Raw genomic sequence first — 27,832 nt, 5'->3', positions numbered from 1 at the left:
GTTCTATTCCATTGGTCTATATATCTGTTTTGGTACCAGTACCATGCTGTTTTGGTTACTGTAGTCTTGTAGTATAGTTTAAAGTCAGGTAGTGTGATGCCTCCAGCTTTGTTCTTTTTGCGTAGGATTGTCTTGGCTATACGGGCTTTTTTTTGGTTCCATATGAAATTTAAAGTAGTTTTTTCTAATTCTGTGAGGAAAGTCAATGGTAGCTTGATGGGGATAACATTGAATCTATGTATTACTTTGGACAGTATGGCCATTCTCATGATATTGATTCTTCCTATCCGTGAGCATGAAATGTTTTTCCATTTGTTTGTGTCCTCTCTTACTTCCTTTAGCAGTGATTTGTAGTTCTCCTTGAAGAGGTTCTTCACATCTTTTGTAAGTTGTATTCCTAGGTATTTTATTCTCTTTGTAGCAATTGTAAATGGAGGTTCATGATTTGGCTATTATTGGTGTATAGGAATGCTTGTGATTTTTGCACATTGATTTTGTATCCTGAGACATTGCTGAAGTTGCTTATCAGCTTAAGGAGATTTTGGGCTGAGACAAAGGGCTTATCTAAGTATACAATCATATCATCTGCAAACAGAGACAATTTGACTTCCACTCTTCCTATTTGAATACCCTTTATTTCTTTCTCTTGCCTGATTGCCCTGGCCAGAACTTCCAATATTATGTTGAATAGGAATGGAGAGAGAGGGCGTCCTTGTCTTGTGCACGTTTTCAAAGGGAATGCTTCTAGCTTTTGCCCATTCAATGTGATGTTGGCTGTGGGTTGTCATAAATAGCTCTTATTATTTTGAGATACATTCCATCAATACCTAGTTTATTGAGAGATTTTAGCATGAAGGAGTGTTGAATTTTATCAAAGGCCTTACTGCATCTATTGAGGCAATCATGTGGTTTTCATCATTTGTTCTATTTGTGTGACGGATTATGTTTATTAATTTGCATATGTTCAACCAGCCTTGCATCCCAGGGATGAAACCAACTTGATCGTAGTAGGTAAGGTTTTTGATGTGCTACTGGATTTGGTTTGCCAGTAGTTTGTTGAGGATATTTGCATTGATGTTCATCAGGGATATCGGCCAGAAATTTTCTTTTTTTGTGTGTGTCTGCCAGGTTTTGGTGTTAGAATGATGCTGGCCTCATAAAATGAGTTAGGGAGGAGTCCCTCTTTTTCTATTGTTTGGAATAGTTCAGAAGGAATGGTATCAACTCCTCTTTGTACCTGTGGTAGAAATCGACTGTGAATCCATCTGGTCCTGCATTTTTTTTTTGGTTGGTAGGCTATTAATTACTGTCTCAATTTCAGAACTTGCTATTGGTCTATTCACGGATTCAACTTCTTCCTTGATTAGTCTTGGGAGGGTATATGAGTCCAGGAAAATCCATTTCTTCTAGATTTTCTAGTTTATTTACGTAGAGGTGTTTATAGTATTCTCTGATGGTAGTTTGTATTTCTGTGGGATCAGTGATTATATCCCCTTTTTCATTATTTAATGTATCTATTTGATTCTTCTCTCTTCTTTATTAGTCTAGCTTGTGCTCTATCTATTCTGTTAAACTTTTCAAAAAACCAGCCCCTGGATTCATTGATTTTTTTGAAGGGTTTTTTCCTGTCTCTTATCTCCTTCAGTTCTGCTCTGATCTTAGTTATTTCTTGCCTTCTGCTAGCTTTTGAACTTGTTTGCTCTTGTTTCTCTAGTTCTTTTAATTGTGATGTTAGGGTGTCAATTTTAGATCTTTCCCACTTTCTCCTGTGGGCATTTAGTGCTATAAATTTCCCTCTAAACACTGCTTTAGTTATGTCCCGGAGATTCTAGTATGTTGTGTCTTTGTTCTCATTGGTTTCAAAGAATTTATTTATTTCTGCCTTCATTTTGTTATTTACCCAGTAGTCGTTCAGGAGCAGGTTGTTCAGTTTCCATGTAGTTGTGTGGTTTTGAGTGAGGTTTTTTTTGTGTTTGTTTGTTTGTAGGTGTCTATTAGGTTCACTTGGTCCAGAGCTGAGTTCAAGTCCTGAATATCCTTGTTAATTTTCTGTCTTGATGATCTGTCTAATATTGACAGTGGGATGTTAAAGTTTCCCACTATTATTGTGTGGGAGTCTAAGTCTCTTTGTAGGTCTTTAAGGACTTGCTTTATGAATCTGCATGCTCCTGTATTGGGTGCATATGGATTTAGGATAGTTAGCTCTTCTTGTTGCATTGATCTCTTTACCATTAGGTAATGCCCTTCTTTGTCTTTTTTGATCTTTGTTGCTTTAAAGTCTTTTACCAGAGACTGGGATTATAACCCCTGCTTTTTTTTGCTTTGCATTTGCTTGGTAGATCTTCTTCCATCTCTTTATTTTGAGCCTATGTGTGTGTTTCATATGAGACGGGTCTCCTGAATACAGCACACCGATGGGTCTTGACTCTTTATCCAATTTGCTAGTCTGTGTCTTTTAACTGGGGTATTTAGCTCATTTACCTTTAAGGTTAATATTGTTATGTGTGAATTTGATCTCGTCATTATGATTCTCGTCATTATGATCCTGTGAATATGATATTAGCTGGTTATTTTGCTCATTAGTTGATGCAGTTTCTTCATAGTGTTGATGGTTTTTACAACTTGGTATGTTTTTGCAGTCACTGGTACCAGTTTTTCCTTTCCATATTTAGTGCTTCCTTAAGGAGCTCTTTTGAGGCAGGCCTGGTGGTGACAAAATCCCTCAGCCCTTGCTTGTCTGTAAAGGAATTTATTTCTCCTTTGCTTATGAAGCTTAGTTTGGCTGGATATGAAATTCTGGATGAAAAATTCTTTTCTTTAAGAATTTTGAATATTGGTCCCCACTCTTTTCTGACTTACAGGGTTTCTGCAGAGAGATCTGCTGTTAAGTCTGATGGGCTTTCCTTTGTGGGTAACCCAACCTTTCTTTCTGGCTGCCCTTCATATATTTTCCTTCATTTCAACCTTTGTGAGTCTGACGATTATGTGTCTTGGGGTTGCTCTTCTCGAGGAGTATCTTTGTGGTGGTCTCTGTATTTCCTGAATTAGAATGTTGGCCCATCTTGCTAGGTTGGGGAAGTTCTTCTGGATAATATCCTGAAGAGTGTTTTCCAACTTGATTCTCCCCGTCACTTTCAGGTAACCAATCAAACGTAGGTTTTGTCTTTTCATGTAGTCCCATATTTCTTGGAGGCTTTGTTTGTTCGTTTTCATTCTTTTTTCTCTAATCTTGTCTTCATGCTTTATTTCATTAAGTTGATCTTCAATCTCTGATATCTTTTCTTCCACTTGATTGATTTGGCTATCGATACTTCTGTTTGCTTCACGAAGTTCTCGTGCTGTGTTTTTCAGCTTCATCAGGTCATTTATGTTCTTCTCTAAACTGGTTATTCTAGTTAGCAATTCCTCTATCCTGTTTTCAATGTTCTTAGCTTCCTTGCATTGGGTTAGAACATGAACATGCTCCTTTAGCTCAGAGGAGTTTGTTATTACCCACCTTCTGATGCCTACTTCTGTCTATTCATCAAACTCATTCTCCATCCAGTTTTGTTCCCTTGCTGGCGAGGAGTTGTGATCCTTTGGAGGAGAAGATGCATTCTGATTTTTGAAATTTTCTGCCTTTTTGCATAGGTTTTTCCTCATCTTCATGGATTTATCTAACTTTGGTCTTTGATGCTGGTGACTTTTGGATGGGATTTTAGTGTGGACATCCTTTTTGTTGATGTTGATGCTATTCCTTTCTGTTTGTTAGTTTTCCTTCTAACAGGCCCCTCTGCTGCAGGTCTGCTGGAGTTTGCTGCGGGTCCACTCCAGACCCTGTTTGCTGGGTTATCATCAGCAGAGGTTGTAGAACAGCAAAGATTGCTGCCTGTTTTTTCCTCTGGAAGCATTGTTCCCAGAGGGGCACCCACCAGTTGCCAGCCGGAGCTCTCCTGTATGAAGTGTCTGTCGACCCCTGCTCGGAGGTGTCTCCCATTCAGGAGGCACAGGGGTCAAGGATCCACTTGAGGAGGCAGTCTGTTCCTTAGCAGAGGTCTAGCACTGTGCTGGGAGATTCACTGCTCTCTTTAGAGCCGGCAGGAATGTTTAAATCTGCTGAAGCTGTGTCCGCAGCCTCCTGCTCTGTCCCAGGGAGGTGGGAGTTTTATCTATGTGCTCCTGACTGGGGCTGCTGCCTTTCTTTCAGAGATGCCCTGGCTAGACAGGAGGGATCTAGAGAGGCAGTCTGGCTACAGTGGCTTTGCTGAGCTGTGGTCGGCTCCACCCAGTTCAAATTTCCTGGCGGCTTGGTTTACACTGTGAGAGCCTACTCAAGCCTCAGTAATGGTGGACGCCCCTCCCCCACCAAGCTCAGGCATCCCAGGTTGACTTTAGACTTCTGTGCTGGCAGTTAGAATTTCAAGCCAGTGGATCTTAGCTTGCTGGTCTCTGTGGGGCTGGGATCCACTGAGCTAGGCTAGACCACTTGGCTCCCTGGCTTCAGCCCCCTTTCCAGGGCAGTCAACAGTTTTGTCTCGCTGGCATTCCAGGCACCACTGGGGTATGAAAAAAAAAAACTCCTGCAGCTATCGGTGTCTGCCCAAATGGCCGCCCAGTTTTGTGGTTGAAACCCAGGACCCTGGTGGCGTAGGCACCCGCAGGAATCTCCTGGTCTGCAGGTTGTGAATATCATGGGAAAAGCGCAGTGTCTGGGCTGGAATACACCATCCCTCATGGCACAATCCCTCACCGCTTTCCTTGACTAGGGGAGGTACTTCCCTGACCCCTTGCACTTCTATGCCTCACCCAAGGAGGTGCTTTGTATCAGGCTTAGTTACTGACCAGCTGTGACCTGAACTTAAGTTTACTCATCTGATAAAAGAGATACCTACTTTATCTACCAGGTATCCACTTATTTGCTGTTCAGAATAAATGAACTTAATGAGATAAAGTGTCTCTTACAGGACTGGCACATGTTAGGAGCTCACCAAACGGTAGTGACTGGTTGTTATCATTGACAATTATAATATTTGTGATTTAGGTTGGAACTCAATTTATCCGTGGTGTGTCTGGAGGAGAAAGAAAAAGGACTAGTATAGGAATGGAGCTTATCACTGATCCTTCCATCTTGTTCTTGGACGAGCCTACAACAGGCTTAGACTCAAGCACAGCAAATGCTGTCCTTTTGCTCCTGAAAAGGTAAATGCTATGGGAACATTATCTTTAGTTAATATCTTATCACTACTATGTCCCAGATATTCTTGGTGCAGGGGGTTCAGAAATGATCAAAACAATTTCTTCCTCTTCTGTTAGAGGGAAAGTCAGTTGACAAGTGAAAAGCATTATCAAGAAAAACAAAGCAGGTAAGAGTGTAGGGAAGGATGGCTGTGATGAGGGCGGGGGCAGGGTTGGGCCTGTTTTGTGCTCTCTTTAGCTTCTTAACACCAACAGACACACACATACACATTTTTTCTATCTCTCTGCTCTATAACACTGAACATTTTGTAGTTTTCTGAGTAGACCTTTTTATTTCACATCTTTTTCATCTTATTCTTCCACCTTCAGTGCTTTTTCTTCTTAACTTTCTCCTTTTGGGCCTTTTTTACTCTGTTTATATCATCTTCAGACTGGGTTGTGAGTCTCCCATTTTGCTTACAAGGAATCCTTAGCTGCTTCTGTTTCATATTGTACTGAAATTTTTGACCTACTAGCCTGATCCTCTTTGAGGCAGAATGTCTTTGTATACATGCTAGCATACAGTAGGTTCTTAGAAAATGTTAAAATTGAAGTGACTCTTCACATAAAATATTTTGAATAGTAACAGTTTCGAACAGTGATTTTGGCCCTTCTTGTACCTGTGTATTGTTATTATAATTATTACAAATATTATTACAATTCAAGGTGAGATTTGGGTGGGGACACATATCATTTCACCCCTGGTCCCTCCCTCCCAAATCTCATGTCCTCACATTTTGAAACCAATCATGCCTTCCCAAGAGTCTCCCAAAGTCTTAATTCATTTCAGCTTTAACTCAAAAGTTCACGATCTAAAGTTTCATCTGAAACAGGGCACGTTCTGTCCACCTATGAGCCTGTAAAATCAAAAGCAAGTTAGTAACTTCCTAGATACAATAGGAGTACAGGCATTAGGTAAATACATCTGTTCCAAATGGGAGAAATTGGCCAAAATGAAGGGGCTACAGGTCCCATGCAAGTCCGAAATACAAAGGGGCAGTCAAATCTTAAAGCTCTGAAATTATCTTCTTTGATTCCACATCTCACATCCAAGTCACACTGATGCAAGAGGTGGGCTCCCAGGGCCTTGGGAGGCTCTGGCCTTGTGGATTTTCAGGGTACAGCCCCTCACGTGGCTGCTTTCACAGGCTAGTATTGAGTGTCTGTGGCTTTTCCAGATGCACAGTGTAAGCTGTTGGTGGATCTACCATTCTGGGGTCTTAAGCTATGATGGCCCTCTTCTCACTACTCCACTAGGCAGTGCCCCACTGGGGGCCCTGTGTAGGGGCTCCCACCCCACATTTCCCATCTGCACTACCCTAGCAGAGGTTCTCCATGAGGGCTCCATCCCTGAAGTTGACTTCTCCCTGGACATCCAGGTATTTCCATACATCCTCTGAAATTTAGGCAAAGGACAGGCCTAACACTACATGGAAGCCACCAAAGCTTGGGTCTTGCACCCTCTGAAACAACAGCCTGAACTCTCTGTTGGTCCCCTTTAACCATGGCTGGAACATACGGCGCCAAGTCTTGAGACTGCACAAAGCAGCAAGGCCCTGGGCCTGGCCCAGGAAACCATTTTTTCCTCCTATGCCTCTGGGCCTGTGATGGGAGGGGCTGCTATAAAGACCTCTGACATGCCCTGGAGACATTTTCCCCATTATCTTGGTGATTAACATTTGGCTCCTTATTACTTATGCAAATTTCTGTAGCAGGTTTGAATTTCTCCTCAGAAAATGGATTTTTTTCTTTTTTATCACATCATCAGGCTGCAAATTTTCTGAGTTTTTGTGTTCTGCTTCTCTTTTAAACAAAAGTTCTAATTTCAAACCATATATTTGTGAGTGAATAAAACCGAATGCTTTTAACACACCCAAGTCACCTCTTGAATGCTTTGTTGCTTAGAAATTTCTTCTGCTAGATGCTCTAAGTCATCTCTCTCAAATTCACAGCTCCATAAATCTCTAGGACAGGGGCAAAATGCCACCAATCTCTTTGCTAAAACATAGCAAGAGTCACCTTTATTCCAGTTCTCAACAAGTTCCTCGTCTCCATCTGAGACCACCTCAACCTGGACTTGATTGTCCATATCACTATCAGCATTTTGGTCAAAGCCATTCAACAAGTCTCTAGGAGTTTCCAAATTTTCCCACATCTTCCTGTCTTCTTAGCCCTCCAAACTGTTCAAACCTCTGCCTGTTACCCAGTTCCAAAGTGGCTTCCAGATTGTTGGGTATCTTACAGCAGGATCCTACTCTACCAGTACCAATTTACTGTATTAGTCTGTTCTCATGTCTGCTAGGTATGTCTGCTAATAAAGACATACCTGACACTGGATAATTTATAAAGGAAAGAAGTTTCATGGACTCACAGTTGCACATGGCTGGGGAGACCTCACAATTATGGCAGAAGGCAAAGAAGAAGCAAAGGCATGTTGTACATGGTGGCAGGCAAGAGAGCTTGTGCAGGGGATCTCCCATTTATAAAACCATCAGATCTCGTGAAACGTTTTCAGTACCATGAGAAGAGTATAAGGGAACCGCCCCCATGAATCAGTTATCTCCACCTGTCCCTGCCCTTGATATGTGGGGGTTGTTATAATTGAAGGTGAGATTTGAGTGGGCACACAGCCAAACCTTATCAACCTGTAAGTCATAACTCCTGTGAAAAGGTAAGTTAGCACTATTTTGGCCATGGACTTAGACCTAGACCAGAGATTAAATCCCAGCCTTGTCTCTTACTAACAGTGATCCCTTGGCCAGTTGCTTGATCCTTTAATACATATTTATAAAATGAGGGTAATAATAATAATATTAGAACTGCCTCATAACAATACTGTGAAAATTGAAATGAAGTTATCTCTAAAGTATTTAGCAAAGACATAGTAAATACTCAGTTATGTTAATTGCATTATTAGGGCAGAAGAGTGAAAACGAAGTTTTAAAGAGCCAGAAGACCTAAATGATAAGTCAGAATGAGATACATGACTGTTTTAATATGTAGTCCATGGTTAGTTCTCAAACTTGAAAATACTTGCAGATTACCTGGGTTGCTTCTTAAAATACGGATTCCCTAGACCTACTCCCAGAGATTCTAATTCAATGTCTGGGAGACTGTCCTAGAATCTGCATTTTTAATAACCATTCTAGTTGATTCTAGATTGTCAATGCAACATACTTTGAAAATTCCTATTCTGTTTTAATAAAAGCTTTGAATTTAGGTTTCCTAACTATAGGTAAATAATATGAGATGGAAAGTTACTAAGACAAAGTCAAGTGGAACTAGAAGCAAACAATCTAAAGGCAAGAATAGAGTATGTTACCAAGAAGTACAAGTTTCAGATATTTAATGACTCATTATTGTCTCACTTTTAACCTAGGATGTCTAAGCAGGGACGAACAATCATCTTCTCCATTCATCAGCCTCGATATTCCATCTTCAAGTTGTTTGATAGCCTCACCTTATTGGCCTCAGGAAGACTTATGTTCCATGGACCTGCTCAGGAGGCCTTGGGATACTTTGAATCAGCTGGTATGGTTGACTTTTTTATGCTGTAAAACCCTTCATTAATAGAATCCTGAAGGAGAGCAAAGAGGGTGTGCAGGAGTGGTGTTTGGTCTTTGGGTAGACATACCATGAGAATCTATCACTTCAAAATATGTTTGATCCATTTGGTGCTAGTATTTTTCTTCATTGTGCACCACAGCTTGTTATTTAGGTATCTTTCTTGTCTTATTTGAATGTGCATGCATGTGTGTATGAGTATTTCTGCTGGGCCTATATTCTGCTTCCTAGTTATAGTGACCATTTCTTAAAAGCTCAGTAATTAATATGTTGGCCCTATAGCCAGTTATTCTGTCACTTGAACATTTTTGGAAAGGCCTAATATGGTTGTCTTCTTGACCATATAACAGATGAGGCCTTATAATTTTTTCCCCCGTGCACATGATGTTGGTCTGCCCTGATGAGCACTCATGGAGATGCTACTTAATTGTATTTATTTTTATTTTTATTATTTTTTTTGAGATGGAATCTCGCTGTGTCATCCAGGCTGGAGTGCAGTGACGTGATCTTGGCTCACTGCAAGCTCCGCCTCCTGAGTTCACAGCATTCTCCTACCTCAGCCTCCTGAGTAGCTGGGACTACAGGCACCTGCCACCACGCCGGGCTCATTGTTTTGTATTCTTTTAGTAGAGACGGGGTTTCACCATGTTTGCCAGGATGGTCTTGATCTCTTGACCTTGTGATCTGCTGCCTGGGCCGCCCAACGTGCTAGGATTATAGGTGTGAGCCACTGCGCCCAGCAAATTTTGTTTTTTAAGGTTTGTTTTTTTCCTTTGAGATGGGATCTCACTCTGTCACCCAGGCTGGAGTGCAGTGGCACAATCTTGACTCACTGCTTGAGCCTCAACCCCCCGGGCTCAAGCCATCCTCCCGCCTCAGCCCCCCAAGCAGCTGGGACTATAGGCACATGCCACCATAGCTAGCTAATTTTTGTATTTTTTGTAGAGTCGGGGTCTTGCCATGTTGCCCAGGATGGTCTCAAACTCCTGAGCTAAAGCAATCTGCCATGGCCTCCCAAAGTGCTGGGATTACAGGTGTGAGCCACTGTGCCCGGCAGGCACTACTTAATTTTCTGGTAACTGTAGATTGCAACTTTAGCCCTTGAGTGGGTATTGGTCAATAGAGTGGTTAGTCCTAAACCTGACTTAGATGGACCAAAATTTCTAACAATCTTGGACTGCATGGTTCTTTTTATTTTAAATTGAAATGTGTGATTTTTAAAATTTTAGATAGAAATGTGCGAGTTTTTTTTAATGGCTTGTGCGGTGTACCTCATTTTAGACATATTTGGATATGATTATAAATGATTCCGTATGATCCTAAATACAATTTTAGATATTCATTGACCATGTTTCTTAGTTTTTTAAAAAGGAGATTAAGAGTCAGACTTCAGGCCACACTGAGTTCAGATGATCTCATCATCTGAAGCTGAACGGTTCAGGTGTGCTGTGCTGGCCATGTTCTATCGAGAATACTGCTCAGGGGTTTTGTTCTCTATTTGGAATTATAGCAGCACAGCAGTTGATTTGGATTTTGGAATTAATTAATTAATTAATTTACTTTTGAGACAAGGTCTCACTCTGTTGCCCAGGCTGGAGTGCAGTGGTGCTTTCTGAGCTCACTGCAACCTCCGCCTCCCAGGTTCAAGCAATTCTTGTGCCTCAGCCTCCCTAATAGCTGAGATTATAGTCATAAGCCAACACACCTGGCTAATTTTTGTGTTTTTAGTATAAATGGGGTTTTGCCATGTTGGCTAGGTTGGTCTCAAACTCCTGGGCTCAAGTGATTTGCCGGTCTCGGCCTCCCAAAGTGCTGGGATTGCAGATGTGAGCCACTGCACCCGGCCCTGGACCTCTGAATTTAGTATGTGGGGAAGCAGTCATTGCTGATGTGGGTTCTATCATTCTGGCATTCCCTAGGTGAACTAAGAGAGCAGAACACACGTGGGCTTTTGGTATTTTTTTCTTGGGTCTATGTTTAGATTTTTGAGGAAGTGCTGTTAAGCACCAGAGCATACCAATAGCTATTTCAGGTCTCATGAATTACAATAGGTAAGGACCAAGCACTAATGCAAAATGCCCTGCAAATCCAAGGTTGGCTTGGAGTGTTTCCTTTTTCTTTTTCTTTTCCTTTTTCTTTTTTTTTTCTTTTCTTTTCCTTTCCTTTTCTTTTCTTTTGTTTTTCGGCCCGGAGACAAAGAATTGCTGAAATATTGTGTGATAGGCTGGGCACAGTGGCTCATGCCTGTAATACCAGCACTTGCGGGTGGATCACTTGAGGCCAGGAGTTAGAGACCAGCCTCGAACTGGTCGAACATGGCGAAATCCTGTCTCTACTGAAAATACAAAAATTAGTTGGACGTGGTCATGCACGCTTCTAATCCCAGCTACTTGGGAGGCTGAGGCAGGAGAATCACTTGAAGTCGGGAGGCAGAGGTTTCAGTGAACCAAGATCCCCCACCACATTCCAGCCTGGGTAACAGAGGGAGACCCTGTCTCAAAAAAAAAAAAACCAAATATATATATAGTGTGATTGAATATATAAAAAGAAAGGGTAAAATTAGTGTGGGAAGAAGAGAGAAAGAAAGTTAGGGAGAAGTCGTTAGATTCCATCTTCTCTAGCCTCACCTCCCTTGCCCTCTGAAAGTGACTTCTCTTTATTTTCCAAGACCATCAAGTTTGTGTTTTTGAGCTGCCTTCTTTCATAGGTTATCACTGTGAGGCCTATAATAACCCTGCGGACTTCTTCTTGGACATCATTAATGGAGATTCCACTGCCGTGGCATTAAACAGAGAAGAAGACTTTAAAGGTATATGAATCTGTTACAGTCCCAGATTTTTGCCTAATTGAATTGGCTGAAGTTTAACAACGTGGTGGCTAATTAAAATGTGACTGCGTGAATTTCTGTTAATGCAGTCTTCTGATATCAGTCAACACAAACATTTTGTTGTCTGTGAGTGCTGTTGGTGTTTTTGATTTAATTTATAAATGAGAATTTATAGGGTGTTATCAGTTCCAAGAGGAGTTAACATTTTTTAAAATGCTCACTGTTTATAAAGTGTTTTTAAAATAAGAAACTTGGCAATGTATGTATTTGCATATAGTAGGAAGCAACAACCAGATTTTTTTTTTTTTTTTTTTGAGACGGAATCTAGCTCTTGTCATTGAGGCTGGAGTGCAATGGTGCTATCTCGGCTCACTGCTCCCTCTGCCTCCTGGGTTCAAGCCATTCTCCTGCCTCACCTTCCCGAGCAACTAGAATTACAGGCCTGTGCCACCACACCCAGCTAATTTTTGTATATTTAGTAGAGATGGAGTTTCACCATGTTGGCCAGGCTGGTTTCGAACTCCTGACTTCAAGTTATCCTCCCACCTTGGCCTCCCAAAGTGTTGGGATTACAGGCGTGAGCCACCGCCCCCGGCCACGACCAGAGTTTTATATTAAGAATTAGAACTCTATGGTAAGACGTCTATTTTAAAAGAATTAAGGTCAAATAGGAAAACATCAGTGGGTTTGCTGTATTCAAAAGACTATGGCAGGAGACAGCCTAGTTCTCTGTACTTTTCTTTTTATTTCTTTTTCTCTTTTTAAATATATATTTTAATTTATTACTTACTTTATTTATTTTTATAGATACAGGGTCTCATTTCATTGCTCAGGCTGGTGTTGAATTCCTGGCCTCGCATGATCCTCCTGCCTCTACCTTGCAAAATACTGGGATTACAGGAGTGAGCCACTGTGCCTGACCTATTATACTTTTCTAATGACAGAGCTCATAATTTTTTATTTCTATTTTTTCTTTTTTTGAAATGGAGTCTTGCTGGCTCGCACAGGCTGGAGTGCAGTGGTGTGATCTCAGCTCACTGCAACCTCCACCTCCTGGGTTCAAGCGATTCTTTTGCCTCAGCCTCCTGAGTAGCTGGGATTACAGGCATGCACCACTATGCCAGGCTAATTTTTTTTGTATTTTTAGTAGAGGTGGGGTTTCCCCATATTGGTTAGGCTGGTCTCGAACTCCTGACCTTGTAATCCACCCACCTCAGCCTCCCAAAGTGCTGAGATTACAGGCATGAGCCACCGTGCCTGGCCTATTTTTTCTTTCTAAAGCTTTAGAATGAAGGTGTTAGGGAAGAATCCAAGAAAGGGGTCACAGAAAAAATGGGCTAAATTAGTTGTTATTTTGTTCATGTTTCCTTTTTATCCACTGATTGCAAAGCCACGGAGATCATAGAGCCTTCCAAGCGGGATAAGCCACTCATAGAAAAATTAGCCGAGATTTATGTCGACTCCTCCTTCTACAAAGAGACAAAAGCTGAATTACAGCAACTCTCCGGGGGTGAGAAGAAGAAGAAGATCACAGTCTTCAAGGAGATCAGCTACACCACCTCCTTCTGTCATCAACTCAGATGGGTTTCCAAGCGTTCATTCAAAAACTTGCTGGGTAATCCCCAGGCCTCTATAGCTCAGGTAACCAGCAGATTCTTTTGAAATACTCAAATGGGAACAATGTGGTTCTGTTATCATCTGCTTCAGGATATGTTTATCTTCTACCCACCCTTCCAGTTATTTGTTATCTTCACTCCACCTGGGATATAGAACCAGTCAGCAGAACAAATAAAGGACAATTAAGTTTTACGTTTGGAAAGCTTCTCTTTTTTTGAGACAGAGTCTTACTCTGTTGCCCAGGCTGGAGTGCAATGGCATGAACTCAGCTCACTGCAGCCCTGACCTCCCTGGGCTCAAGTGATCCTCACACCTCAGCCTCCTGAACAGCTGGGACTACTACAGGCACATCACACGACATCCAGCTAATTTTTGTGTTTTGTGTAGAGACGAGGTTTCGCTGTGTTGCCGAGGCTGGTCTTGAACTCCTGGGTTCAAGTGATTCTTCTGTCTCAGTCTCCCACAATTCTAGGATTACAGGTGTGAGCCACCATATCTGGCCAGCTTCTTTTTTTAGTGGTTTCTCAGACTACCCTAACTCAGAATTTTTGTGATTTAGACAAGCTGTAATGAATAATCTGAGGAGAAAAATGTTTTTTTTTGGGAAACTGTGAAAGATGTCAGCCGTGTTTGGAGTTTTCTGGTAGCTGTTCACTTGCGTTCACTGGTTCATTCAACATGTTCTTGTAGGGCCTGTGCTGTGCTTTAGGGATGTGAATTCAGTAGTGAACAAAATGGGCAAAAATAAAACTCTGCTCATGGAGCTAATTTTCTGAGGAAGGCAGGTGTGATAAATAATAAATAAATTAAATAGATAGCATGTTAGATGGTAGAAGGAACTATGGGGAAGTTTAAGCAGAGAAGGGGTGGAGAGAGGGGAGGAAGAGAGAGAAGTAGGGAGAAGGCTGATTTGCAGTTGGAATCAGGTGATCAGGGAAACCTTCACCTACTGTCACTGAATACACCTGAAGGGAGTATGTGCTGGCCACTCCAAGAGAAGAGCCTGTGTGCAAAGTGCTGTTCCTTATCATTGACCTTCCTTAGACAGTTTACAGGTGATACAAACATAGTAAGCAAATTTGAGTTCATAGAACAAGGCTATTCGTTGTTAGATTAACTTTCTGTTAATCAAAATGAGATAATGTTTCTTTATTCTTTGGTTGGCTCTGTGATAGTTGGTGATTATTACTCCTTATGGTTTTTGTTATTTTCTTTAAACTTTTTTTTTTTTTTTTTTTTAAAGAGACTGAGGCTCACTCTGTCACTCATACTGGAGTGCAGTGGTACAATCGTAGCTCACTGCAACCCCAAACTCTTGGCTCAAGCGATCCTCACACTTCAGCCTCCCGAGTAGCTGGGACTACAGGTGTACACAACACCTGGCTGATGTTTTGATTTTTTGTAGAAACGGGGTCTCACGATGTTGTCCTGGTCTGGATCTCCTGGGCTCAAGTGATCCTCCTGCCTTGGCCTCCCAAAGTGCTGGGATCACAGGTGTGAGCCACCATGCCTGGCCTTTTCTGTTATTCTTAACCCCTCTGTCACCCAAAACATAAGTACTCCCAATTCACTGGTCCATTCTTCAAAGAAGTCAATTTAGCTGGTTAATTTGGGGCTGTTATTTTTATGAACAATATTGAGTTTCTGTTAAGTACTAAAAGATGGCACGTTGTTGGCTGTAGTAAAATATTACTGACGTTTAAACTTGTGCATCATAATTTCCATACCTAAGTATATATATAAATATATCTAAGAGCTTGTATCCCTAGTTGAGTGATACTGCTAATTATGTGTGTGTGTATATATATATTATATGTGTGTGTATATATATTATGTGTGTATATACATATTATATATGTATATATGTATAGCCACATGTATGTATGTATAGCCATACTGCTAATTAAGTGTATATATAAATATATCTAAGAGCTTGTATCCCTATTTGAGCCATACTGCTAATTGCTCCAAATGTTTTTAGTACTTATAATTTGGTGTTTCTGTCAGAACATTGGGACTTTTACATACTATCAATTGAGGGTAAAATTTTATTCTTTGAGCATAGATTTGATATCATTTGGAAATCAGTCTGGTAGAATCAACCTGGGTTACTTATTGTCAACAGTGAAATGATGTAATGAATTGCTCTTTTGGTGTGATGTATGCATTAGATTTTTCTTACTTGAAAAATAACTTGAACTATCTTGCTTCAAAACATGGTTTATAAATGTCTTGTCCAAATCACCTATGTGGTAATTCTGGAGAGGGCATAATTGGAACATAGCCGTTTTTCACACACTGAGATTCTGCATGTTTTGATACTGGGCTTCCTTCCAATGCTAACACCTGGCCTAGTACCTCCAGGTTTAGCTTCCCTGCCTCATCAGTGGACTCACTTTCACAAAAGGAATTCCAGCCACGTTCAGAGTAGTGGCAGTCTCTTAGATTAAGAATAGAACCTTGGATCTCCCTAAGCATCTGCTTAGCAGGACAAGTTTTGTTTAGATTTGTGAAAAACTGGAATATTATCTTAGGGCAGGAGTAGGCAAATTTTTTTTTTTTTGTAAAGGACCAGGTAGTAAATATTTTAGGCTTTGCAGACCAAGTGGTCTTTGTCTCTTTGTCTCAGGTAGTCAGCTCTGCCATTTTAGTGTGAAAGCAGCCATAGCTAATAACATAAATAAACAAATATGGCAGTATTCCGATAATAAATGAAAGGCTGGCTAGGTGCAGTGGTTCATGCCTATAATCCCAGCACTTTGGGAGACCAAGGCAGAAGGATGCTTGAGGCCAAGAGTGTGAGAACAGCCTGGGCAATAAAACAAGACCCTATCTTTTTTTTTTTTTTTTTTTGAGAGAGAGTCATGCTCTGTTGCCCAGGCTGGAGTGCAGTGGTGTGGTGTCGGCTCACTGTAACCTCCGCCTCCTGGGTTCAAGCAATTCTCCTGCCTCAGCCTTCCGAGTAGCTGGGACTACAAGCACCTGCCACCATGCCAAGCTAATTTTTTTATTTTTAGTAGAGACAGGATTACACTATGTTGGTCAGACTGGCTTCGAACTCCTGACCTCAGGTGAGTCCACCCACTTCAGCCTCCCACAGTGCTGGGATTACAGGTATGAGTCACCGTGTCCAGCCAAGACCTCTTTAAAAAAAAAAAAGGTAACTTTCATTTTATTCCAATAAAACATTATACATGGGCACTGAAATTTGAATTTCATATAAATTTTATATTGTGAGAAATATTATTCTTTTTGACTTTTTATTCAACGATTACTAAAATGAGCTAGGTGTGGTGGTGCATGTCTGTAGACCTAGCTACTCAAAAGGCTGAGGTGGAAGGATTGCTTGAGACCAGAAGTTTTGAGGCTTCAGTGAGCTATGTCAGTGAGCTATGATTACACCACTGCACTCCAGCCTGAGTGACAGAGTGAGACCTTGTCTCTAAAAAATAATAAAAAATAAAGTAAAAAACCATTCTTAGCTCATGGGTGAACAAAGATAGGTGGCTGGCCCTATTTGATCTGTGGGCTATAGCTTAATGATTCCTGATTTAAGGTTTATAATTTTGTATGTTTTAATTCTGAGTTCTTGAAAATTGAGTTGTTAAAATGTTTTATGATTCTCTGCTGATAAATCTTGTATCTGTTGCTTTACAGCTGCACTTTGGCTTGAACTAGTTATTTCTTTATGTGATTCAAATTTGGCCTCTGATAATGCAGCTATTAATGAATGCATTATCTGTATGAGAAGATTTCATGTTCATTTAAGGTGCCAAGTGTTTCCTGAACAGCTGAACTTGGAAGCAGATGGGGTCTGTGCACTCCATTGTGCATTGTTTAGTTTGCGTGTTTGTTTTCCTTTCTTTAATGCCAGAAAGAATAACACAGACACACCTTATAAAAGCATGCCAAGGTTACAGGATTGATTATTTTGTCAATATGTTTGAAAGCTGACTTTGAAAACATTTTTAGAACTTTGAAACTTTTAGGAAACATCTTAATCATAACACTCAGTGTTAGTATAAGATAACAAGTTTGAATGAAAACTTGACAAAGCATGTGAAAGGTTTAGTTTGAAAAGTCTGGGTTGGGCATGGTGGCTCATGCATGTAATCCCAGTGCTTCGGGAGGCCAAGGTGGGCAGATCATGAGGTCAGGAGTTTGAGACCAGCCTGGCCAACATAGTGAAACCCCATTTCTACTAAACGTACAAAAAATTAGCTGGGCTTGGTGGCTGGCACATGTAATCCCAGTTGCTGGGGAGGCTGAGGCAGGAGATTCTCTTGAACCCTGGAAGTGGAGGTTGCAGTGAGCCAAGATTGTGCCACTGCACTTCAGCCAGGGCAACAGTGCAAGACTCCATCTCAAAAAAAAAAAAAAAAAATCCTGAATTGAATGTTCTTAAAAGTTTTACTATGTGAAAATATAGACTCTTGTATGCACATGCATGCATGCATGTGGATACAGTCATCTGCATTTATTTTGGAAGCTTGGTCTGTTGAAGTACATTCTGAGGGTAATGAAAATATGCCAGCATAATAGATTTCCCCCCAAAATTTCTAAGTGAATTTTAAAAGACATCTCATAAGTAGAAGTATTGAAATAGTGTTCTTTCTGTACTAGATTCTTCACAAACTAGTTATCACAGATCATGGTACTGTTTTTGCAGTTTGGTGTGCTTCATGCCAAAAGTGTCTTTGATCAGTTACTTTAAATCTTGATACCACTAGACTGTTGGAGTATTGAGATTTCTTTTTTTTAACTTTGATGATTCCAAGACATGGTGGGATATTTTGTCTTCTTTAGATTACCACTCCTTTTTTAAAATTTTTATTTATTTATCAATTTATTTTTTGAGACAGTCTCACTCTGTCACCCACGCTGGAGTGCAGTGGTATGATCTCGGCTCACTGCAACCTCCACCTCTAGGGTTCAAGTGATTCTTGTGCCTCAGCCTCCTGAGTAGCTGGGACTACAAGGCGTACACCACCATGCCTGGGTAATTTTTGTGTATGTGTTTTTTTTAGTAGAGACAGAGTCTCACCATGTTGCCCAGGCTGGTCTCAAGCTCCTGAGCTCAGGCAGTCTGCCCCGTCGGCCTCCCAAAGTGCTGGGGTTACAGGCATGAGCCACCATGCCCAGCCCATTTCTTGTTTTTTAATATTTAACTCATGAGTAAATATAAGTAGGATTTTCTCAAATAAATTATTTGATAACATAACCCTTAACCCTTTGCTTATTGAAGTGTCCTTAAGAGATGCTTTGTCCTAGAAACAAGAGTGATGTTTGTCCAATCTCCTTAGGAGCTATAGAAATCTACTGAGTGGTGAAGAATGGTGAGAACGGCAAAGAATTGGCAGCTTAGGTCTGCAGCATTGGCTATAGGCCTCACTGACTGAAGCGATGAGGAAGCAGTGACAGAAGATGGGTAGTGGAAGCATGCAGAATGTGTACAGAGAAAGCTGGCCGAATGCTTTGGTGACAGTGACAATGCACTTTTCCAGTGCAGGCATGGACTCCCTAGAGGTTGGATAGGCGGGCTCCATCTCACCCCTCTTTCCTCACTGTGCAGAATTCCATTGTTAGAATTTTTTTAATGTGTGCTTCAAAATTTTTATTTATTTTTAATGTTAAGAATAAAGATATCCTGTTTTCACTTTAACCTCTTGAAATATAAAATGACTCATGTTCGTTGGCACAAAGGTTGAGAGTTCAGTTCAGGGTCAAAACTCTTAGGCACCTGGACTTTGCTTTGCTATTGCTCTGCTACCCTGTGTGGTATTCACAAGCTCAGTAACCTGAAGCAGACCCTGAACTGACTGCCGGGTGGTACAATGGGAGGAAGCCCAGCTCTTCCAGTAGTGTGCTTTGTGTCCTACCAGTCTCCCCAAACCACAGATAACTTAATTTTTAACTTAGGAAGCAGTCTAAATAACGTATGCTGTTTTTTTTTCTCCCAGGGACATTGGTCAAGTCATTGAGTGTTTATCTTAATGGCGAGATCTGATTATGTAACCATATATATTATACTAATAAATTGTGTGTGTAAGTTTTTATCTCTAATTGAAACTGTCCTTTTTTTTTTTTGCATTTTTCTTTTTGAAAAGATCATTGTCACAGTCATACTGGGACTGGTTATAGGTGCCATTTACTTTGGGCTACCAAATGATTCTACTGGAATCCAGAACAGGTAAGTAAATGTTTGGATCTTGATTTTAAGAAAGTGCTGTTACTTTTTTCAATCTTATGAAAATCCATTAAGAATTTGAATTTAAGACAAGTATAGTGTAAATGTCATTCTTTTATTGAGGGTAGGATGAGTCAGTTTATTTTTGAGACAGTCATGCTCTGTTGCCCAGGCTGGAGTGCAATGGCATAATCTCAGCCCACTGCAATCTCCACCTCCTGGGTTCAAGCAATTCTCCTGCCTCAGCCTCCCGAGTAGCTGGGACTACAGGCACCCACCACCATGCCCAGCTAATTTTTGTATTTTTAGTAGAGACGGGGTCGCACCATGTTGGCCAGGCTGGCTTTGAACTCCTGACCTCAGGTGGGTCCGCCCACCTTGACCTCCCAAAGTGCTGGAATTACAGGCATGAGCCACTCCACGTGGCCCAATTATTTTTAAATATACCATTCAGTGGCATTAAGTGCATTTACATTGTTGTGCAACTATCACCACCATCGAGCTCTAGAATTCTTTTCATCTTCTCAAATGGAATATCTGTACCCATTAAGCAATAACTTCCCATCTCACATCTGCCTCTCCTAACCCCTGGCAGTCATCATTCTACTTTCTGTCTCTGAACCTGACTACTCTAAGACCCTCATATAAGTGGAATCATACAGTGGATATTCATTGGTAACTGGCTTATTTCCTTTAGCATATTGTCTTTATGGCTCATTCATGTGGCATGTGTCAGATTTCTTTCCTTTGTAAGGTTGAATAATATTCCATTGTATGTGCATACCACATTTTGTTTTTCCATTCATCTATTGATGGAAACTTGGGTTGCTTTCACCTTTTGGCTGTTGTAAACAGTGCTCCCTAGGTGCACAGAGATCTCTTTCAGCCAGGTGTGGTGGCGTGTGTCTATAGTCCCAGCTACTTGGGAGACTGAGGTGGGAGGATTGCTTGAGCCCAGGAGTTCTAGGCTGCAGTGAGCCATGAGCTATGATTGCACCACTGCAGTCCAGCCTGGGGTGAGAGAGTTCGACCCTGTCTCTTAAAAAAACAAACAAAACCGCCCCCCCAAAACTATTTTAGTTCCTACTTTCAGTTATTCAGATATATACCCAGAATTAGAATTTCTGGGTCATATAATCATTCTGTTAATTTTTTTGAGGAACTACTGTACTGTCTTCCACAGTGGCCGTACCATTTTACATTCTGACCAGCAGTGCACAAGGGTTCCAGTCTCTCCATGTCCTTACCAACACTTTTCTTTTTCTCCCTTTTAAACAGTAGAGACCCACTGGATCTTCAGTGAAATGTCTATTCAAGTCCTTTGCCCATTTTAAAATGGAATTGTTTGTTTTTTTGTTGTCAAGTTGTAGGAGTGCTTTATATTTTTGAGGAGATATTAATCCCTTATCAGATACATGATTTGCAGATATTTTTCACCACTCCCTGGGTTGTCTTTTCAGTGTTGACAGTGTCCTTTGATGCATAAACGTTTTTAATTTTGATGTAGTCCAGTTGATCTGTTTCTTTTTTGTTGCCTGTGAACTAATATCTGTCACTTTTTAAATATATGTGTTTGACTTAGGGGTATGGTGGGGGTGGGACTCAGCTTTTCCTGTTATATGGTTATCACTTTTGTTAGTGTTGTGATCCTTACCTAGTTTCAGTCACAATGGGCCCTTTAAAACCTCATTTTTTGAGGAGACTTTTTATTGATATGTTGTGTTCTGAACGTAAGCACTCAGGAATTTCACAGCCCTCAGAGTGCTGGTTATTTCATGTATGGAGAACACTTGTGGCAGATACTGTGCTCCGTAGTGCTTGCTGTCCATAGTCTCAGGTTACCACCCCGTGATTTAGAGGAGGTGGATGGTAGCATCCCCATTTTACTATTTTGATGTCTGGAAAAGGCTGATTGTTTTTTAAAGAATAAGCATAAAAGTTGATTCATCACTCAAGTAAAATAAATTCTTTTGTATGGAATCAGATAGTGTCACTCTACAATGAGACTATTATTAAATAGCAGTTTACCAGAGTGATGTCATTGTTCATGCTTTTCCTTTCTCTGAGGCCTGAGGTATCTGGATTATTTCCAGACTTGCTAGTAGTTGATGGTTTGTGTCCCATGTAGATGCCATTTCTTAACCCAGCACAGAATATATCACAGGATCTAAAGGCTGTGGGCCTTTTATATTGTGCAGGAGGAAGCATTTGGAAAGGACATGGAGTACATGGAGTAACCTGGTCCTCAACTGGAACTTTAAAGAGGACTGAAAATCTGGCCATTAAAGCTCTTGGTAGAAAAATCCAGAGAAATAAAGAAGAACTTCAGTGTTTCTTCAGATGTTTTCTGGAGAAATAAGGCATTCATCTTATTTTAATTTGTTTGTTTTTGAAACAGAATCTCACAATATTGCCCAGGCTGGTGTGTGGTAGTGCAGTCATAGCTCACTGCAGCTTTGAACTCCTGGGCTCATAATTTGTATTTTTGACTTAAGCTTGCTATCATTTTTTTCCCAAAGCTCTAGGGTACATGTGCAGGATGTGCAGGTTTGTTACATAGCTAAATGTGTGCCATGGTGGTTTGCTACACCTATCAATCCATCACCTTGGTGTTAAGCCCAGTATGCATTAGCTATTTTTTCCTGATGTTCTTCCTCCCACTGCCTCCCATTGATCCCACTATCATTTTTTAAATAAGCATTTGGACTACGTTAAAGTGGCCTGTGTGTATGATTTAATCCCTCCTGGGATGATTAATGATTTATTGATTAGGAAAAAATGTTTCAGCATCATCTCTGGAAACAGGTTCTCAAAGTTTTGTTCAGGGGTGAATATTAGTGCTTCATAATTTAAAACTGCTTGGAGTCCAGTGGTTTAGTTCTCTTCTTTGGGGATGAATTCTTTGAGAGAGGAAAGCACTCTCTGCTCTTTCTCTAACCTGTGTAACTGAGAAACTGGGTTTTAATCATAGGTAGACTATGAGCATCTTTGAATTAATAGCTACCTCTGGAATAACTGCTTTACAGAGTTGTGGTGATAGCTAAACAAATCAGTGTATATTAAGGGAAAAGGTATACTTTAAAAATAGTATTTGGATCCAGTCATCTCACTTCTAGATATTTACCCCAAAGATGTGAAAGCAGTTTGTTGAAGAAATTTCTGCACCCTCATATTTATTGCAGCATTGTTCACAATAGCCAAGATACGGAATCAGCCTAAGGGTCTGATTTGATAAAGAAAATGTGGTATATATACACAATGGAAAACAAAAGAAATTTTGTCATTTGCATTAACATGGATGGAACTGGAGAATATTAAGCCAAGTGAAATTAGCCAAACACAGAAAGCTAAGCACAGAAATGTCACATAATCTCATTTAACATGGAATCTGAAACAATGGAACTGAAAGAGACAGTAGAATGGTGGTTACTAGTGGCTGGAGGGGTGTGGGGAATGGAGAGATGATGGTCAAAAGGTGCAAGACCTCAGTTACACAGGAGGAATAAGGATTTTTCTTTGGAGACACATTGCACAATGTGGTGAACACAGTAAATAATAACATAAATTTCAGAATAGCTAAATTTTAAGATACTTTTACCACAAAAAATAAATGTTTGAGGCAATGGATGTGATAATTAGCTTGATTTAATTATTTCACACTTATGATTCATGAATCATATCACTTGGTACCCCACAAATATATACAAACATAATATGCCAATTTATAATTTAAAAATCAAAATAAAAAATATTCAGACCAATAAGTAGATATAACAGATATGGATTACTACCTTGAAAGAATTAGAATGAATTTTCTTCCTTAATAAGAGAAAACTGTGTTTAAAATAAATTTTCTTAGGATTTTGAAGGAATGTTTCCATTGTCTACTTTTTCAGAATCATTATGAACATTACTGTACTGTTAGATACAAGACAACAAATTGAATTGAATCTTTGCTATGTTCCATGTTCTGAAATTAGCTTTTTACTTGATATTAGGTTTATTTGTGTGCAGAAAGTGAGATAACTGCATGTCTACCAGGCCTGGCTATTTTTCATTCATTTTAATTATATGTAAATACTTTTAAAACTGTTCTGTCTGGGCACCGTGGCTTACGCTTGTAAATGCAGTGCTTTGGGAGGCCGAGGTGGGAGGATTGCTTGAGGCCAGGAGTTCAACTCAGTTGCAGTGAGTTTATGATCATGCCACTATACTCTAGCCTGGGTGACCGAGGGCAACCCTGTCTCTAAAAATAAAATAAAACAAAAAAGACCCTAGCCTGTTGCCTTAGATCTTTGTTCTTTAGGTCTAATCTATGGACTCTTTTTTTTCTTTCAGTGTAATTGTGTTGTTCACTTGGGTTTGCATTTTTTAAAATGTTCTCTTCCTTTTATGCCATTTAAATGATGTGTCACCTCTTTTTCAGTTTCAACTCACACCTTCACTGTCAATTATATTGTTTTGTTATGGTGTTTCAGGGATGTTGGCATGCTTTCATAAAATTCATATTTGTATCAAAGTGTAGATTAACTTAGCATTTTCCTTTTTATTTATTTGTTTATTTTTGAGACAGTGTCTCGCTTTGTTGCCCAGGATGGAGTGCAGTGGCGCAATCTCAGCTCACTGCAACCTCCACGTCCCAGGTTCAAGTGATTCCTGCCTCAGCCTCCTGAGTAGCTGGGACTACAGGCACCCGCCACCACACCCGGCTAATTTTTGTATTTTTAGTAGAGACGGGGTTTCACCATGTTGGTTAGGCTGGTCTTGAACTCCTGACCTTGTGATCCTCCTGCCTCAGCCTCCCAAAGTGCTGGGATTACAGGCGTGAGCCACCACACCTGGCCAACATTTTCCTTTTTAAATCTCAATTACTTCACTGAGAAACAAGCACTAATAGTGTTCCTTTTTATTACGATATACAAATTAGATTTTTCTTTGTCAGTAAGTGTCACTTGGTTTCCTCTGAGCACTCTGGAAACCTCATAGAGGGCTGGCTGTCTTAGCATGTCAAGGATAATGTCACGGCCCTGCTGATGGTGGTGTGGTGCATGTAGATTATGCATATAATAAGGGGTTGACTGAGGGTTCCCTTCACTGTCTTTCATTTTGCTTCCACATGACTTACATTCTTTGTTCAACTTTAAAATCAAAGTGACTAATTGAATATCTTAATCTTTGCAGACTTTATTTAGCTTACCACTTTTGTTTGTACATTAGGAATGGTACTTGGCATTTTTGTTAGTTAAAATTATGTGTTGGCCTGGTTGCCATACCAAAATACCGTAAAGCAGGTGGTTTAAACAATAGAAAGGTATTTTCTCTCAGTTCTAGTCTGAAAGTCTGAGATCAGGATGCCAGCATTGCTGGGTTCTGGTGAGGGCCCTCTTCCTGGCTTGCAGACCTGCCTTCTTGCTGTTCCTTGTGTGGCAGAGCTCTGGTTTCTCTTCCTATTAGGATGCTGTTTCCATTACACTCTCCCCACCTCCCTATCCTAGAACCTCATCTGAACCTAATTACTTTCCAAAGGACCCGTCTTCAAATACCATCACATTGGGGGTTGGGGCTTCAACATATGAATTTTGGTGGGGGGAGACGCAATTCAGTCCACAACAATCCAAGACTGTGAATTTCAAAATGAGCTATAATATGTAGTCCCAGGGGTACCACTGTGGAGACAGAAGAGATGGGGAGAAGCTTGATGGGGTTCACGCTTCCCTGTTTTAACCAGAACAGTTTCCCTTTTTTCCTGCCTAACTTTATACACTGTCATTTATGGAAAGAGTTTTGTGGGTAGAAAATCTATCTAAGAATGCTGAGTTGACTGTGGTGGTTTGGTTCCCCTTTTCATGGCAGAGCCGGGGTTCTCTTCTTCCTGACGACCAACCAGTGTTTCAGCAGTGTGTCGGCCGTGGAACTCTTTGTGGTAGAGAAGAAGCTCTTCATGTGAGTAGGTCTTTGTTCTGGGAACAGGGCTATCCAGCCCCAGGGGCTGTTGGTTAGACTGATCACATCTGGAGTTGGGGGCCAAGGATGGGATCCTGAGGATTACCAGTATTTTTAAAAATTTATTTTTAAATTGATAAATAAAAATTGTGTATATTGATCATGTGCAACATGATGTTTTGAAAATATGTATAGGGATTACCAATATTAATTGAGAAAAAGCAGCCAGGGATAGGGAAGAAAATCCTGAGCCTTTGGGACCTGATATCCAGAGAAAAGAGTTTTTCTAGATTTCAGTACGGTCAGAAAATCCAAATGTTGGAGAAGGCAAGCAATAAAGGGACTGAAAAGTATCTTTTGTTTTTAGTAAATACTGATGACCTTCACAAGAAAAGTTTGAGGGGCTTGGTAGAGATTAAGCAGCAACTTGGAAGTGGGGAGATTAAGTTGACAAAGAATGTGACCATGCTTAGCCCTCAGTGGACCAGGGAAGTGGCATGAGCCAGAAGGTATTCTTACAGTAAAGAGCAGCCTGGTTTAATTTCTTGTATTTCCCCCCCAACTTTTTTTTTTGTTTTTTGAAACAGGGTCTTGCTTTGTCGCCCAGGCTGGAGTCCAGAGTCATGATCATGGCTCATTGTTGCGTTGGCCTGCAGGGCTTACACAGTCTTCCCACCTCAGCCTCCTGAATAACTGGCGTGCCTAGCACATTTTTTTTTTTTTTTTTTTTTGAGGTTGAGTTTCGCTCTGTCTCCTAGGCTGGAGTGCAATGGTGCGATCTCGGCTCACTGCAACCTCCGCCTCCCAGGTTCAAGCAATTCTCCTGCCTCAGCCTCCTGAGTAGCTGGGATTACAGACACCCGCCACCACACCCAGCTGATTTTTTTTGTATTTTTAGTAGGGACGGGGTTTTGCCATGTTGGCCAGGCTGGTCTCAAACTCCTGACCTCCACCTTGGCCTCCGAAAGCACTGGGATTACAGGTATGAGCCACTGCAATGGGCCGCCTGGCTATTTTTTTTTTTTTTTTAATTTTTTGTAGAGACAAGGTCTCACTATGTTTCCCAGGCTGGGTATTTTTCAAGGATGGATCACATTTGCCCAAATGTACATGTCACATGTAAGAATTATTAGAAAGGGAAAGAATGAAGGAGGTGGAAGAGTTTGGAATTGTGGGAGAAAGATGTCAGGAAGAAGAAAGATTACAATTTGATAGCTGAGAGAGATGTATGGCTGGAAGACATGATTATTGAAAGAAGGTCTTTTTCGGCTGGGCACGATGGTTCACGCCTGTAATCCCAGCACTTTGGGAGGCTGAGGCGGGTGGATCACAAGGTCAGGAGTTCGAGACCAGCCTGGCCAACTTGGTGAAACCCCGTCTCCACTAAAAAAATAAAAAATTTAGCCAGACATAGTGGCTTGCTCCTGTAATCCCACCTACTCAGGAGGCTGAGGCAAGAGAATTGCTTGAACCCAGAAGGCGGAGGTTGCAGTGAGCCGAGATTGCACCACTGCACTCCAGCCTGGGCAAAAGAGCAAGACTCCATCTCAAAAAAAAAAAAAAAAAAAAAGAGAGAGAGAAGGAAGGTGTTTTTCTTTTTTTAACTTCAGAGTAGAAGAGGTAAGAAGAGCTTAGTGATCTGAAGCTGCACTGGGGGACTTGGAGAATAACAGGCCACCTTCCTAACCAGAAATAGGGAAAAAGAAAAGCTTCTATTCCTACCAAAATCAGCTACTGAAGTGCTGTTCTTCAAGGAAAGCCAGCGTCGAAGAAGGAAAAGCATTCTTTGAAGAGAGGGAGGATATGTGGAATCTGTTCCCCTGGACTGAGTGTTCAGGAGCTAGAAAGAGCAATAGGAGAGAATTGTGTCATGAGAAGAGGGGCTGTGCACAGAGCTTCATGGGATGCTGTCCCAGGCAGGCTGGCACCCAAGGTGTTCATGGGCATGCATAGTGGGTCTAGCTCTGATGATGTGGGAAACTGGCTTGTTCCACCCCTGCTGTCAGCACAGGTCTATAACAGGCAGTCTAGCCTGCTCTGTGGCTTCTTAAACTAATCTGGGATGTATGATATGTATTTTTGTTCTATAGACATGAATACATCAGCGGATACTACAGAGTGTCATCTTATTTTGTTGGAAAACTGTTATCTGATTTATTACCCATGAGGATGTTACCAAGTATTATATTTACCTGTATAGTATACTTCATGTTAGGTAAGTAAGTAACAAAACAAAAAAGGACATGTCTTTAGTCTTGCCTATGGGTGAAGTCAGTTGTGCCTTGCAAGCATGTTTTTGGTTCTCAAAACTTTATATAAACAAAACCATGAGAAAAGGAAACACTTGTCCATTTTGCACTCTCTGAAATAGTTGTTCACTGTCAACTATTATTGTCAAGACTGTTTCCCAACTGAACTTTTTCGTTTGTTTGCTTTGTTTTATTTTTTTGAGACAGGGTCTTGCTCTGTCACCCAGGCTG

General features: G+C 40.8%; 1 protein-coding gene across 5 annotated transcripts in view; it reads left to right on the top strand.

Annotated features, from left to right (window-relative positions):
* The window catches only part of ABCG2 (ATP binding cassette subfamily G member 2 (JR blood group)), a 144,046-nt gene that overhangs the window by 106,856 nt on the left and 9,358 nt on the right, over positions 1–27,832 (top strand). For all 5 annotated transcript variants that reach the window (XM_007999213.3, XM_073017474.1, XM_073017475.1 and 2 more), the window contains 7 exons: positions 5,021–5,178; positions 8,594–8,745; positions 11,486–11,587; positions 12,996–13,246; positions 19,330–19,412; positions 25,263–25,352; positions 27,443–27,567. In XM_007999213.3, the coding sequence (XP_007997404.3) occupies positions 5,021–5,178; positions 8,594–8,745; positions 11,486–11,587; positions 12,996–13,246; positions 19,330–19,412; positions 25,263–25,352; positions 27,443–27,567 (961 nt within the window). The remainder of the gene's footprint in view (positions 1–5,020; positions 5,179–8,593; positions 8,746–11,485; positions 11,588–12,995; positions 13,247–19,329; positions 19,413–25,262; positions 25,353–27,442; positions 27,568–27,832) is intronic.

The sequence above is a fragment of the Chlorocebus sabaeus genome, chromosome 7 (assembly GCF_047675955.1).
Source record: "Chlorocebus sabaeus isolate Y175 chromosome 7, mChlSab1.0.hap1, whole genome shotgun sequence".
Classification (NCBI taxonomy): domain Eukaryota; kingdom Metazoa; phylum Chordata; class Mammalia; order Primates; family Cercopithecidae; genus Chlorocebus; species Chlorocebus sabaeus.
Note: the sequence above shows the minus strand (reverse complement) of the source record. Positions and strands in the feature narration are given on the sequence as shown.